Source organism: Terrapene carolina, unplaced genomic scaffold (assembly GCF_002925995.2).
Source record: "Terrapene carolina triunguis isolate 2854851 unplaced genomic scaffold, T_m_triunguis-2.0 Scaffold112, whole genome shotgun sequence".
In the NCBI taxonomy this organism is placed as follows: domain Eukaryota; kingdom Metazoa; phylum Chordata; order Testudines; family Emydidae; genus Terrapene; species Terrapene triunguis.
Genome location: NW_020664463.1, coordinates 10,851,934 through 10,868,389, shown reverse-complemented (window position 1 = coordinate 10,868,389; position 16,456 = coordinate 10,851,934). Strand labels below are relative to the sequence as shown.

General features: G+C 39.5%; 1 protein-coding gene across 1 annotated transcript in view; it reads left to right on the top strand.

Annotated features, from left to right (window-relative positions):
* EFCAB6 (EF-hand calcium binding domain 6) overlaps positions 1–16,456 on the top strand; it is a 146,757-nt gene that overhangs the window by 63,001 nt on the left and 67,300 nt on the right. Inside the window, exons 12-16 of the mRNA XM_026652311.1 lie at positions 2,360–2,530; positions 4,955–5,115; positions 8,699–8,866; positions 11,060–11,231; positions 14,150–14,264. Coding sequence (XP_026508096.1) covers positions 2,360–2,530; positions 4,955–5,115; positions 8,699–8,866; positions 11,060–11,231; positions 14,150–14,264 — 787 coding nt within the window. The remainder of the gene's footprint in view (positions 1–2,359; positions 2,531–4,954; positions 5,116–8,698; positions 8,867–11,059; positions 11,232–14,149; positions 14,265–16,456) is intronic.

Sequence of the window (16,456 nt, the reverse complement as noted above, 5' to 3'; positions counted from 1 at the left end):
AGATACATACAGATTTCAGCTGTTGTAAATCACTGTAGCCCCAGTGAGGTCATTGGAGCTATGCTAATTTACACCAGGTGACAATCTAGATCATAAATGAAAACATTTTAGAGATTTTAGGTGTCAAACAATCAAAAAGTTCACTGATTGGAGGCTAATATAATATATATTATTTTTTCAGTATTATCAAAGCAATGACTAAAAAACAAGTTATCTTTGTGTTTAGGCTTTGTGGAGAAGATGCTTCCACTTATACGGTACATATTTTCATGTAAAGTAGAACTAATTTTTGTATCTCCTGTACTAAATTTCTTAACACATTCACTGAGGTAGATATATTATCAAGTTACTTTTCCGTATGATTTAATGCACTGACAACAGTCTCTAAAGAAAATTCAGATGGCAGAAAAGCAGTTTCACAAGACCATTATCTTTTGATTACAAAACTTCAAAGTGTTTCCCAAACCAGCTGATGAAGTAAATAATTGCTCATCCTGTATATTACTACTGCCACCCTGGATCTCTATAGGGGACTAAAGGGAAACAGAATTTTTCTTGGTGTGAGGTTTATGAGCAGCAAAATATTTGTCTCATGCTTAGGCAGAAATGAATCACTGGAGAAACTGTTTACCATTCATTTTTCTTTTATTGTTCCCAGGCATTTATTCCTTACATTTCTTCCTTTTTCCACTGTTTTTTTTAAGGGAAGCAAAATATAATAAAAGTCCAAGCAAAAATATAAAATTCTAAGATCTAATAGACTGTGATAAAAACAGACTAACCTCTATTTAAAACTCTCTCTCAAACCTTATGGAGATATGTCATGGGGACTGAAACAAAAATCATGCCTTAACTGTAACAATACATAAATATAATAGTACTGTTGTATGAGCCCATTCCATTGTTTATTGCATAAAATGCTTTAAAAAGTGCATATTTATATGATAGTATGATAGAGTGTCACATGCTGGGACTCTGTACAGAAATGCAGAATTATTTCTACTAAGTCACTCTCACTGTCAGACCCAGTGGTTCCTATTAGCTCCAACCCAGGAATATAAAAAGCTTAGCATTACTCTCTAAGGCAGAGAGACCTGTGTGCAAAGACAGAGAGATCAAGGAGGAAAAAACCCTAGGAAAAGATAAGCTCAAGAAAAAAGCTTAGGTTGGAGTTTGTATTTTATTGTTCTGATATTAAGAATAAAGGAAATCCCCTGATAGGGGGTGAATTTGGGACACTAACCCAGGGTGCATGTATATATGTATGCAGGGCCGGCGCAACCCATTAGGCGACCTAGGCAGTCGCCTAGGGCGCTAACATTTGGGGGGCGGCGACCGCAGTGGCCGGATCTTCGGCCGCCCCGGTCGTCAGCGGTATTTCGGGGGCGGAACCTTCCGCCGCCTCTGTCGGGGGCGGCAATTCGGGGGCGGGACCTTCCGCCGCCTCTGTCAGGGGCGGCATTTCGGGGGCGGGACCTTCTGCTGCCTAGGGTGGCAAAAAAGCTGGCGGCGCTCCTGTATGTATGTTCTCCGCTGAGAGCAGTGTGGGAATTCATTCGAGTCACAAATAGCCTTTAAAGGACTCCCCTTCTTCACCAAGGCAATGGATGGGGCCAGTGGCAGCAGCAAGTCACTGTAGGGTAACAGAGCTGGTGGGAAGTAACAAAAACATCCTTTTTATTTAAAAAAGTGTGTGTGTGTATGTATGTGTGTTTATATGTGCTTACATAACATAAACCATCAATTTAATTTTTGCAGAAAGGTGCTGAATTAATCTTGGAGACCAAAGACTTTTGTCTGTTTCTCCACAGAACAGGTCCAGGACAGGCAGCAATATTGTAAGCTCCCTAATACTGCTCCACCAACATATTACAAACCTGAACTTAGGGTCTGACTTCTAGTGTAAGAGGATAGTTCAATTTCTATAACCTTAGTCCCTCTGCTGTTATTGTCAACAAGTGCTCCCGTTGTGGTGTATCCTCTTGTCCACTGAGAACTGGACTGAGACCACCAGATTCACATCATGTAAACTGGTGGTTCTCAACCTGTGAGCTGGGGGCCGCTGGCAGCCCAATCAGCACACAGCTGTGGCCCATGTGACATCTTCAGGGCCATACAGGTAGTATATATATTGAGTGGATGCAGCCCACTTAACACACACAGAGCTGCATATGCAGCCCACAGTGGTAAGTAGGTTGAGAACCACTGATTAGACTATCAAAAAGCTAACCAATATTAAAAGCTTTCAGTCACTGTGGGTTGTGTGACGTAGAGGTTCAGAACAGTGTTTTAAAATAGACATTGTCTTTTAGTAAATTTGTTCACTCCGTTTCACACACACATAAACATTTTGTTTTAGAAACAAGATGGAAAGATCACAAGAAATGAGCTTCGTCGTGTTTTGAACTGCATCTTATTTCAAATAAGAGACAAGGACTTCCAAGACCTAATCAAGATAATTGATCCAGAACACACTGGGTACCTCAGCTACCATACATTTTTAGACTTGTTTGAAGAAAAGGAATCTCTAGTAAGTGTTTATCAATACTTTTCTAAGGATTTTCTTTTTTATAATGTCTTTAGCAAGGTGTCAGGACAATTCTTAATAAAACCCTAAGCTCTGAATAATCTTCATCTAAGTTAGTGAATGCATATGCTTTTCAGCAGTGTAAAACTCCTACATAATTCACACTCTTGGATTCTTTTGCCTCTGAAGCATGGGTTGAGAACCAATTTCACAGTTACCTCAAGTTTCTGGAAACTCCCCCTGGAATGTAATCACAAGTTCATGTACATGTGTGTAGCAGGTGTGGGATGGAAGTATCTCTTTCCAGCTTTCAGTCGTCAAAACTGTTTTGCAGATATTTTGCAGAAGAGCTCTTTCTATCTATTTATACTAGATAATAATACATAGGTTCTGAGATTTCCAATACCCATTGATTGTGTGTTTTCATGAGTATGACTTTGAAATTTTTGGAGTTTTGTAGTCATCTTTTAATATCTTCCTTTAGAACCACTACCATACATATAGTGAGGTTATATCCTGTATCTTTTGACTGGAATATCTAGTCAGTATGTCAGTTTCTTTTTGGGCTTACTGAATTATTCTCAGAAGTAGTCTAATCTATAGTTTTCATAACTGCTTTATTATATTAGAGCTGTTCATAATATTTTTATTAGATCACTTTTAGGTTCACATTTATTCATCTGAATAAATCTTTATTTAGTTTTTGTCTTAAGCTGGTGTAGTTAGTGTCATTGGAAAGAATCAAAGAACCTGGCAGTGTCAAGAGATGCACTAGATGCACAAAAAGAGGTTCCTACTGAATAGTCTTGAATGGTGTGTATTGCTTTGAGAAAAGCTTTGATGTAGAACTGAAATAGACGGCATCCTGTTCTGATGGCTCCAACAATAGATACATTTGATTCATCCGTTCATGTCCCTTCTACCTATTCTTGAATTGAATAATAGTTGTGCTGAGCGTCTGGGACACATTTTTATAATTATAAAACTGACATGTCGGAGGGGAAAAATATAAATACTGTCAAAGTACAAATACTAATGGGTTATGCAAATGAATTTGGATGCTCAAATTAACTTATTTGGGTTCATTTTAGAGTTGAAATTCTACTGCCTACTTAGTGTTCTAAATAAAGTAAATTTTAGCATAAAGAAGGGCAGGCTAGAGAAACAGAGAGCAACAGGGATCATGGCCACCCTGGGATAAGATACCAGCTGATAACCATGCTAGTTAGGACTTCACACTTGAAGTGTGATTCTGCTCTGAAGAGTGGGCCAGATTCTGACCTCTGTTGTGTCAATCTGTTGGTGCAAAGCAGCTGCAAAGCCAGTCTAGCCAAATACAAAGGCTCCACCCACTCATTCCCTAGGTGATATAAAGCTGGCATAGTTGGCTCTGTAACACTCTGTCCTGCCCACTCTGTGGCATAGGGGAATTCTTTGGGGGCAGACCCAAAGGGAGGGGAGTTTTTCTAGAATGCTGTGGTGCTCTATCATTCTCTGGCTGAGGGAATGGCCCCATGGGAACTGTTGCAGCCAGATGAAAGTCAAAGCAGCTCTGAGGCAGATGCTAGTAGTGCTGGGAACCAAGTTGGTCCCCAACTAGCCAAACCAGCTCCTCGCTGGCCCCAGGACTGGGGTATCTGAAAATGACATAAAGGCACCTTTGTCTCCCCTTGGATTTTGCACTGAACAGAGCTCAGCTGGATCTGAGTATTGACCCCAGTTACTCTGGAAAAATAAGGTTCCATGTGTCTGTTGCATCTCAGTAGTTCTTGTATTAAATGTACTCAGTTTACAAGTAAAAAGATGCTTTTATTTTAACTGCCAGTGCCACAAACTGAACCTGATCTATGTTCTGGGAACCAGATTCTGCGCTCACATTCACCTGTGCCATCCCATTGTCTTCAAATTATTCCCTCAGAGACAGCTATCCAACTTGCAGCTCATCTGTCAGTCTTAGCGACTTTTGCTTTGGAGAGTAACCAGCAGTAATATGTTGTTTTGTTATCAAAGTCAGTAGCTGTAACTTTTAATTCACAGAAGGAGCAGATCAGTGTAGTAAAGTGCCATTTTTGCATAGTCACTTTTCAGATTAGAGCCACACTTTCAAACAGAACCCTGAGAATATATGTATTGGCTGACATTGTACACTACTTAGGAAACAGTGTGCTAAGAAGTTTTAACACAAATAACTTTTTTTTTTTAAATTAGATGGGTCATAAATGGCTTAATGGAACAAAGGAAGTTAAGAAGCCACCTTCTCTTGTTCTAGCTTGGGATACTGTAAGTAATAATGAGGTTTATCTTCAGTAAGTGTTGATTTTCTGTAATTAAGGGGTTTATTTAATTTTTACTATATGATTACTGACATATGGCAATGTAACGTCACAGACATTTTTTATTTCAGTGACTGATATATTTGCATTTTAGGTGGAAGACATTCTTTCGGATAAAATCACGGAAAATTGGAAAGACTTCCACAAGGCTTTGAAGACCTGTGACCCTAAATGTACAGGCATTATTAGCAGAAATCAGCTAAAAAAAATTGTACATATATATTGTCCCTCTTTGTCCAATGAACAATTTACAAAGTAAGCTGCTGGCATCTGACTATTAATTTATGTAACTTTATTAACTTTCTCTCCATATGTTTCTAAAAAAGTGGTGTTTTGAATCTTGGGATACTTCAATTTGCCTTAAGCTTTAGAGAAAATAAAATGCCACCAGGCCAATCAGTAACCCCTATTCTGCAAGTGATCAGATTGCAGATCTCCTCTTTATTTCCGTAGAAGTTCCATTAATGAAACACTGGCAAGATTGGGGCCATACGGTTCAAAGGATAATTTAAAAAGGTAAAACAAGCCCATTCCTCAAAGTGAAAATTGGGTGTGATGGAAAATTTATCTTTAAAAAAAAGTATTCACTGTTTCAAATGGAAATTAATATAACTACCCACATTATCTTGTTGTAATATTCTACAGTAGTATCTTGTAATGAACAATTTGAGTGCCTTGATTTTAGGAGAACCCTTGTAAACTGGGACATGACATAGTCAACTCTCATTTTGATCATTGCCCAATTGATAACTACATCTCAATCTAAAAAACGATGAACATCCCAAATCACATATGTGTATGGAATCAAAATCTATATCTTGTAAAAGAGGAGTGAATTGTATTAGGCATTTTATTGCCGTGGCATGTCAGTCAGGCTATAATTGGCTCTAATTTGCTCTCCTACAAGCTGTAACATTCTTTACGTGCAGCCCTGTGATTCTCCAAAAGATGTGGGATTCTTTCCTACCTTTCAAAACATCATAGGAAAATCAAAGAAATCCGTGCCAGCCTGAACCTTGTGACCCAGTGTCCTGATGATCAGTATAAGTGAGGAGCAAACACAACAGCATGAATAGGAAATGGCTTTTAGAAAATAATTTTGATCTTGAAATATGAACGAGTACAAGTGTGATCACTGAGATAAAATTCCACTGCATCCATTTTCCTTTCTGTGAATTTTGTAGAGAAAACTTTGGGTGCCAGGCATGGGGTTAATAAGAGTCAGGCACCTAATTCCCTGAACACTGTATTAAAAATATAACCTTTTTGTCATCAGTCAGTTTTATGGCTCAGTGTTGTATAATATATACAGATTGATCACTGATCATGAGCAATTACTTATCCTTCGAGTATTGGATAACTGGCTCTCATCATTCACACACTTCTCCAGATAATGTTTTTACCATTATTTTCAACCATTATTTGTGACAATGGGAGAGCTGTGCTCAGGGTGGAGTCCAGAATTACAACCAATTTAAATTCTAAAATGATTTCTACTTGAAGTTTCAACATCTTGTATCAGAAAATGATGTTGGGGAGGGAAAGCCCAGAAAAGAAAACCAGGAAAAAAAAATCATTAGGGTCTAATCCACCACCATTGCAGTCAATAGATATTTTGCCAGTGTCTTCAGTGGATACAGGACTTAGCCCTCAATGATTCATTCTGAAAGGTGCTGAGCACTAAGACTATGATCCAACAATGCACATAAAAGCGTTTTAGTATGGTATCAGTCCCATTCCAGGGGACTACTTACATACTCAGAGGATGGTGTTGCTAACATGGCCTAAATTGAGCACATGCTTATGTGCTTGTTGGATTGGGGCTAGAATGCTCAGAGCTTTGCAAGATCAGACTTTCTAGAAGCATTAGATGGGATGATTTTGCAATGACCTGATAGGAGCTGACGCAACACGACACAATGTATACCTGACAACAGTGTTTGACTTCCATTGTGGCGGGCATTCATGAGGCCTTTGTAGAATCTGTATAAATTCCACTTTCTAAGGATATTCAGTTGTACTAGCTATGGATAGTTTAAATATATTTGTGCAGCAAACATAGGCATGGAGCATAGGGTGACCAGATTTCCCATTTTTATAGGGACAGTCCCATTTTTGGGGATTTTTTCTTATATAGGCGCCTATTACCCCCCACCCCCATCCCGTTTTTTCACAGTTGCTGTCTGGTCACCCTAATGGAGCATGAACTCTCACTCAGCCCACACTTTGGTCCTGGTTCTGGAAAGCATCTCTATTCAGGACAGCACTTAAGCACATGCTTGAGGGCTATCCGGAATCAGGGCCTTTGCTGAGATGTATATGTCCAGGTGCACCTCATCACACCAAAGAAGAAATTCAATTCTGAGGTTAAAATGAATGCATGTTTTATATTCAACAAGGTATTATTGCTATTGATGACTTATTTGATTGGGTTTTGTTTGTTTGTCTGTTTTAAGGGCTAAATAAGAAATGGGGATTGATTAAATTTGAAATCCATAGATGAAAACTTCCTTGGCAAATAATTTGCTATTCATCTTGTATTCTACCAGACGTGGGCCTTATTCTTTAAAAAAAGATGCTTTTACTCACATCAGGCCACCAGTACACACATTTTTCAAATGGGGATTTAAGACCATCCTGGGAAAATATTGTGGGAAAAGATTATGCATAGAAACAGTGGATGGCACTGTTCATTCACAGCTCTAAAGAGGTTAGGGATGCAGTATTTTAAAATAATAAGTAAAATATAATTGACTCTTCTAAACATGCACAAATTGGACATATGACTGTCAAATCTGTGTCAGAGTTGTCATAACCAGACTGGGGATTTAACTCAGATGCTTTGGGGATGTTGCATTACACAAGGGTTTTGAGCAAGGGTGATGAAGAGAATAAATTACATTCTGAATTCCAGTGTTTCGGCCACATCAGTCTTATTGATTTTAAATGATACTTCTGCTGTTGGGGGCTTCAGTTATAATTGGGCTTTTGGCACTGATGTGACTCATCCTGAGGCACTTGAGGACAATGCTGCTTTTACTGAGGCAGAATGGTTGGCATGCCTGTCCCAGATGGCTTCTTGTGAGTTGACATTCAGACTGAGGAAGAGAAGGGACAATTTTTAAGGACATTTGGAAGCCTTTTGTAGATTACATTTCCAAGGCAGATGTGGTTCCTTAGTGTTTGTGTCTGAGTTCCATTTTCTATGTGCAGGATGAACTTATTTGGATGGAGCTGGTTGGATGGTGTTACAACATGGTGACTCCCTTTTCTCTCCATGATCCTCCCACTCCCCCCACTCCTGTTATTGGTTTAGGGTAGCAGATTAGATTTATTAAAATAAAAAAATGTTTTGATTGGATTTATCACAAAGAGAGTGCTTGCTTGAGGGGGTGTTATATCTTAAGTTACAAGTCATTTTGTATCACAGGTTTGTTGGTTTGGTTTTAAATAAAAGTCTAAATGGGGGAAAATAACTATTTTGTAGACTAAACAGAATGCTGTGGATTCACAGTATAGTACACTTTCATTCCCTTCCATTCTTTCATCTAAGAATCCCCAAAAGCTTTACAGACATGAATTGTCTCATAAAGCTAAATTGAGCTCTGTGAGCTGGGTATTAGTTTCCCCATTTCACAGATGAATAAAATTGAAGCACAGAGAGATCACCCCGTGAGTCAATGGCAGAGTGACCCCAGTCTCCTTCTCTAACCACTGGACACACACTGCCTCTATCTAGGAAGGAAGCTCATTATTTTGATAATCTTTGCCTTAAAATATGCATGTTGTGCCTTACTCTCAACTGTGCACATTAATTTCAATTCTTTATTTTATCTAGACTATGCCATAAATTTCAAGATATTTCTCCTGATGGGATCCTTTACAGGATGCTTTTGGAGAGTTTAGGAGTTGCTGTTTTACCGGGTGACTTAACTGGTATCAGCACACAGATCTCAAAGGGAAGTCAACAGAGAGAAGAAAAAAGACAAACAGATCTTTCAGAGAGGTACTGTGCAATGCTTTATTAATACAGATGATTCCCTATTAAAATTTAAAACTTGAAACTTCCAAAAAGACTGAGCATTTGCTCTATATGTCAAATGCTAAGTGTTGTCTTATGCAGAGCTCTGGGTCTATGCATAATCCCTAAGTAATCTGACCTCAAAGTATTGCATCAGAATAGCAAATATATGGTTTATTCATCAAAATCTTTTGGACTCAAGTAAGAACTGTTGAACTTACTTCACATATTACAAAAGGGGTACATCCCACCAAGTCATCAGGGACTTTGCTGATAAGCAAGGCTCTCGGGGTTGGTTTGTTTTTTCTAGACAGCATCTAAGGTATAGACTATGAATCTCTATGGAATCATTGAGACTTCATCTTTTGCGGTTGAGCATTCTCAGAGCTCCACAAATCAAGACTGATTTGATTCTGATTGCTGTAGCTTCTGTGTGCAAGGCTTCTCAGTCTATAGCATCATTTCATGCCTTTTTGCACTCAAGCTACAAGGATATTTGAGTCATCGATTCAACTTCTCTTCATTTACTTGAAGCTTTGGTCTATGTGGAAATACCTGTATAAGAGCCAGTAAAATCTTCCATAGTGGGGTGGGGTATATTTTTCCACCAAAAAATGTGGGTTCAGCCTAAAAACTGTGAAAACTTCTGAGATCTTGCACAGAACTCCAGGTTCCTTGGTCCTCCACACTGGTAACACAACTCCAATGGGCTCCCTAAATGTTGCTAATCCCTAGGCTATATCCCTTAAAGGGGGTTCACCAGCAAGGAAGGAGTACGGGAAAGTTCATTCAGATTATGGCTATTCCATTGGGTGTCAGTGGGGACAATGCTTGCTTTTCTCCAGCCCTGTCTGGTAAGTACAGTGAGCCATTCCTAGGGTTTGGGGAAAACAAGACATGCTGGAAGCAGTGTGGCTCTGTGGAAAAGGTGCAATCCTGGAATTTAGGAAAGCTGAATTCTAGTCCTGGTGGTGGATGAAAAGCAAAGATTATAGAGTACAGCGTCAGAAAGCCTTGCTTATCAGCAAAGTCAGTCATCTTTACTTTCATCATTATGCATTTCAGAATTTCAAACATGTTAGATTTAATTTTCTATGTGAACTACTAGTGATACTTTATTTAAAAGCAGTTAATGAAAGTGTTTCATTAAAATATTTTAGTGCTAGAAGTTAAAATTTTAAGGTTATTATCAAGTTAAGGGAGTACTATAAAATATACTTAATAAATCTATAAAAAAATTAGACTGCTGAATATTCTGCATTTTGCTCATACAGAAATATATGCCTTCAGACTTAACAAAAATAATTGTGTTAACTTACTTTTTCATGGACAATAGTAAATCCATAACAAATGTGAAATGGATGCAACCGGGACATATTACACACACTTTTATTGTACATCTTCTCTATCTTCAAAAGTTATTGCATATTTAATCATGAGTTATTTTAATGGTTTGCTGACGAAGATTGTAGTATTTCAAAGGGAGGGTTATATATTCTATGTCTGGGGATTTTTCTTTTAAGGACTGAGAAAGGATATGCTAATCCACTCATTGCACATAAAGGAAAAAAAGTGGAAGTTGCTTATTTGGGTTACTAGGAGTGGGAAGCTGTGAATCATGATGTTATATGACTATGTCCTATGGGCAGATATACAGAATATTACTGATGCCATTTCCAAAGGCCACCAATTGTTACACCTTTCCAGCAGGTGGTAAGACGACATTAGCCTGATTCATCTCCCTTTAAAGTCAATCAGACTTTTTTTGGCATTGGGTTGGGTCCCATGATGGTGGTTAAAAATGTTAATGGGTAAAAGTGGCTCCCCAGAGGTTGGGAAATCGGAAGATCCAAAATGAACTGGTAATCAGCTCCCATATTTAGATGTGAGTGGTCTCCAATTCAAAAATAAATAGCCTGTGGCAATATCATGCAATCAGTTTTTACAAACATCAGTTTAAACACGGGTTTCTGCTTAACAACTGATTGCACAATATGGCCCTTGGAATCTGCATGGGCCTTAATTTGTACTCACTATAACTTTGTTTAGGCACAAAAAGAATATTTCTGGTGTTATTGTCCTGTTTATTGTTAAAATAATCCAGTTAATTATTGAATCAAATGTTTTAAAGTAGAAAACACAAGTGACTTGTTTTCATGTGCAATCTTTCAATTTTAGAATGAAACAGATTGAAGATCAAGCCAATAAGCATACCAAGAATAGAACTGTTGATGAAGTAATTGAAAGGCTCAAGGACAGTGTGATACAACAGGAAGCAACTATTAAAGACAGCTTTCTTGCCTACAACAAGCAACCAAATGGAAAAATTAGTAAAGATGATTTCCGGAAGGTAGGGGAAATGCTAGGTGTTTTTCTTTATCTTTTTGTTTTTCCTGGAAGGTGGTTTATCGTTTTATAGTGGTGCCTATTCACACACCTACAGCCAAGTCTCCAGGGCTGTTTCAGTCATTAATGAGCTGGAGCATGCTCACATGAGTGCCTTGTTAATAGCATAAAGAAGAATCAGCTTTCATTTCGAAAGAAAAAAAAGTCAATTTCTAGTTCCTTTTCTTGCAGAGATTGCCTGGAAAACCCAAACTGATTTCTAATGTCAAAAAGAACATGCTGCTAGACTCCATCTCTGCAGCAGGTGGCTGGGGAATTTATAGAACCAGACTCCAACCTACCACACACCTTCTCTGTAAAATGAGTTACATCTGAGGTGCATCCCCAAATTTTTTTTTAGTTAGCCGTCACCAAAATCCTTATGCCCCATGCATTGTGGTGGGAACACATCACAGCTGAGAGAAATTGAGTACCTTTGGGTGGAGAAAGGCAGCAAAACATTGTTTGCAGGCAAACCAAAAATTCCAGTGCTGGTCCTGCTTGTTAAAATTTTAATCCTCTCCGAAGTGAAGACCAAGCTGGCTGCTGGTCATTCAGGCCACTGCTATGTGTCAATAGCAAAAAGCATTGTATAAGTACATTAAGCACATAAAACAATTCTATGGTTATAGAAGCTGAAGTCCCTTCTCATCTTCAAGTCAGGTTTGAACATTAATGAAGTGATCCAGGAATCTTGCACAGTTGCTTCCTGTGCTATTCCATTCACGATCATAGTACTCCAAGTATTAGTGCTGTGAAAATATATATTTAAATTGGGTATGCAGATTCTAAAATACTGTGGCTGAAAGGCTTAATGAGCCTTAATTGAGGCTTAATTGATAAACACCATATATATACAGTAATGTACTGATTATTAATCTGAATAAAAATGTAGGGTGAGATTTTGTGCTGTACCACTGAGAGGCTTTAGGGAGGGCGGACAAAGATGGCTTTATGCCACCTTTGAACTCTTCACATGCAGGGCTGGCTTGGGAGACAAAACAGCCACCAGCGCAACAGCCAGCCAGTGGGTTGCTCTAAGTTACAATAGCCTGTTCTGAACTGCCCATGGCTAGCAGTGCTGCCTGAATCCTCATAGCTCTGTGGCCCCACTCCCTCCTGCTCCTGACTTTGTCCTAGCATGCCACTGCTCTGAGACTTGCACATGCAGTGCCTGTGTTGCAGGAATTTCCCCCCGGCTAACTAAGGACCTTTTAGGCCATATAAAGGCCTTAGAAGGAGGGGAGAATCTCTCCTGTAGTGTGCACTTAAAAACTGACTTTAGTTAATCAGATTTTATTGTGCTCACCACAGTGACTAATATGCTCCTGTGATTATTAGATTTTTTGGCAGTTTTTGATAGTGTGGATCAGCAGACCTGGGTACAGCACTTGGGTGCTAGAGGATTAATACGACTGGGGCTATCTTGAACTGATTTAGTTTTTTACCTGTGAGTGCTCCCAGTTGGTTTTGCTTGGTGAATTTTCAGTACTAATAGGATTGTATGTGATGTTCTTCAGGGCCTGTTGTAGCTGGGATTACTTGTCACTCCCTGTATGTTGCCTCTTGAAGAGATTTAGGACTGATATGAATTTGCAGTGGTGCAGATTTTCATTCTCTCCAGAATTAAAGAGAAAAAGTATTGCCAAAGTTTGCTGTTGGGTGGCTAGAAACTGGCTGAGATTAAATACCAGCAAAATGGAAATTATCTTGGTTGGGTCAGACAGGAGAAATTATGGGAGAGGCATTCCCTTGGGCCTCCTTCAATTAGAAGGGGAGGTACTTCTGACTGCTAGTGTGGGCAGAGTCTGCACATTGTCTTTATCCAGATGCTGATTTGGAAGAGCAGGGGGAGATAGCTGTGGTGAAAACAGGATTTACCATGTCAGTGAGACCTTTAAAAAATAGCAGCACAGCTCCCTTAGGACTTCTTATGAGACTAGGTTTACCTTGTTTTGCCAGTAAAAATTTCATCTCTCATCAGTGTGCCGAATGCTGTGCACTTCTTCATCTGGCTGCTCTCCTCCTCCCAGTGGTGGATGTATTTCTGTGATTCTATGTGTGCATTGCAGAAGTGCTCTGAAATGACAGGTGCTAAGTAATTGTAAAATGTTATTTCTTTGTCTTATTGTTAATAATAATAATAATAATTAATAATTAATGCATGTATTAAGAATAAAATTGCAGCCTTGCCTCCCACATGCTGATCTGTGCTACATACCTTTGGGACATTGGCTTTGGATTACTGCAGTGTGTTCTACAATGTGGTACCTAAAAGGCTTATTTTGTTGCCTGGAGCTAATGCAGCAGCATGATTAACATTACTGGTAGGCAGAGGGAACTCCACCTACCTGCTGCTTTTTTCTTTGCATTAGCTGTCTGTGTGAAAGTTGGATTTAAGGTTTTGGTATAACACTGAAAGCCCTTAACTGACTGTTTTACTAACCTCACTGTTCCTCTGACACCCTACAGATTACGTATGCCTCTTTTAAGGGTTGTTAGTACACAAAGAATAAAGAACAAAAATAATCATATATCTGCAGCCATTTGTGCTACCATCAGATCTCATAAGCTAGGCAGATTCAGGCTTCATGAATATTTGGATGGTATATTTGGAACTCTCACCTGCTGAAGGATGTGGTTCCTCTTATTAAATTTATATCTAATTACTATAATTTCAACTCTATATAAACCATGGTTACCATAAATATAAAGAGAAGAGGTAAATGTTCAGACCTATCCAAATTTAGCCATGTAATCAAAACCCCATACAGTCCTTTGAAAATGTACACCAAGGAGCCCAGACATTTATTTGAAAGGATGGCATGTAAGAAACAAACATTTTCTTATTTCCCTTTTGTTTTGTTTTTTTCACTTTGACAGGTGTTGGAAGATCATGGGATGCCAATGGATGATAGCCAGTTTAATCTACTGACTGAGAAATTAGGATTCCCAAATGGAGGGCTGAGTTATCTTGATTTTGTAGCAGTATTTGAAGGTAGATGAACATTAATGACAATCTTACATAAAACAAATCTTTCATGGACTTTTCTCTCTCAATATTATAGAGGGCTGTTGTGGTCAAAGACCCCCACGCAGTCATTTTAGTTCAAAGACTCAAGCCTGAGGCCAGTTTATTGACATACATACCAGTGCACTGGGGTGCAGTCCTAAGACTGACACCCCGAGCAGCAGCTCGCAGGCTGCTTTATTTCGTCAAACCGCAAGCAAAGTACAAACAATAGTCATGAGTTAAGAAATTAGGGTTGGGGTTAGTCCCTCCCCCAAACCGCAAGTTAAGAAAGTAGGGTCGGGGTCAGTGTCCCCACCCCCCACCCCCCCCGTACCTTCCTTATTAATTTTCCGAGAAGTGGTTTTCCCCAGGGGTGGTACTTGGCACCAGTTTGGGTACATTTCTCAAGACACGTTATTTTCCGGGGTCCTTTGGTTAAAGATTAAGGGGGGGGTTCCATGGGACGCCTAAAGAGGATCTATGATTGGCTATTTTTGCAGATAGCTGGAGTCACGGAGTGGGTCACAGATGACCCAAAGGAGAAGCTCCATGAGTCAGTTTGCATTTAGCTAAAGTTACCTATTGTTTCACACAAGCGGTTATTATATTTCATCAGTCATGAACATATTTCATTAGTGCTGCTGCGGGGGCTTTTTATTCTTTCCCTCCTTGCCCCACCTTACCCCTCCCCCCTCCTCTGGACATGACACTTGACCGAGTTTGGCAGAAAACTGTGTTTTTTAGTCTAGTTCAGGCCCTGCCCTGGGCCCTGCTTTGTGTAAGGGTAGTTAGCATAACAGATCTTTGTTGGAGGGTTTATTTTGGGGCCTTCAGATTCACAGCTCTGGCTATTAAAAAGAAGGCCCCCCCCCTCTATTTCCCCACAGGGCCATTAGGTGGGTAATTGAGAAGATATAGACTGCGTTGTGGTCAGGATGCTACATATCCCTGTCACTCCTGAACCAGCCAAGCTGTTGATCATCTAACCCAGTATGTGAGTGAGATTGGAACATGAATGAGGGTGAGCTGGTTAAAGCTCAGTACAGATAGGACTGAGATGATAATTGTGGGGTGTGGAAAGCAACCAGATGAGGCTGATCTCTCCCCCTCTGATTGATTATCCATTAGTTGAGCTCAGAATCTTAAGAGCTTTAGTATTGGCACCCCAGTTGCTGTTGGATGATTTTACAGCAGTATGGTCCAAGAAGGCTTTTTTACCACTTGAGCCTGTCCAAAAGATTGCAACCGCTTCTTTCAGATATGGAACTTTGTACCATGATCCATTCCTTTGTCACTTCAGGACTGGATTACTACAATCTGCTCTACGTGGAGCTACACTTCAGGTCAACGTGAAAATGTAAACTGGTGCAAAATATAGTGGCTTGCATATTAAGTGGTGCTTCTCAGTGACAGCACACGTCCCTGGTGCTCCATGATCTGCACTGCTATCTTTTGGTTTGTGGATTGAATTGAAGGTATTGCTTTTGATTTATAAAGCCATAAATGGCTGGGGACCTTGTTACTTGAGAGACTTCCTCTCCTCTCCTGCCATAATGCCACTGTTGTGATCAGCAGAGGTGCTTCAGCTGGATCCCCCTTCATTTAAAAGAAAGGGCGCTGGAAGTAGAGCTTGCGCCATGAAAAACACTCCGCTTTGAAACAGGCTTCCCCCTGATCTGTGATAGCCGAAATCTGTTGACCTTAAGTGCATGCTGAAAGGCACATCTATATGCAGAAGCTGCTGCAGAAGGGGGCTGTTGAGGGAAATCAGAATTGTAGTAGGAAGCAGAATGTGGAGTCTGCTGGAGTTTAATTTCATTTGTTTTATTGCAGGGGTGCCCAGAATCTTGGAGAGGCAACCCTTTTTATTTGTTGTGTGCATCTCAATAAACCAGTAAAGTGTAGGCGAGGATTGTATCAGTCATTGCTTTCGGTATTACCTGATGTGGGTTATAATGTACCTCAGCTATAATAAATGTTCTCAGCTCAGGAACAAACTTTAACAAAATTTCATCTATATTTGGACTGATTTTGTATAGCTTTTGTTCTGTCCAAATTTAAAGTTTATTTTTTAATGTAAAAAGTGTGTTTATCAGTAATATTATTAATAATCATTCATTATTAGCGCCCTACCAAATTCATGGTCCATTTTGGTCAATTTCACAATCATAGGATTT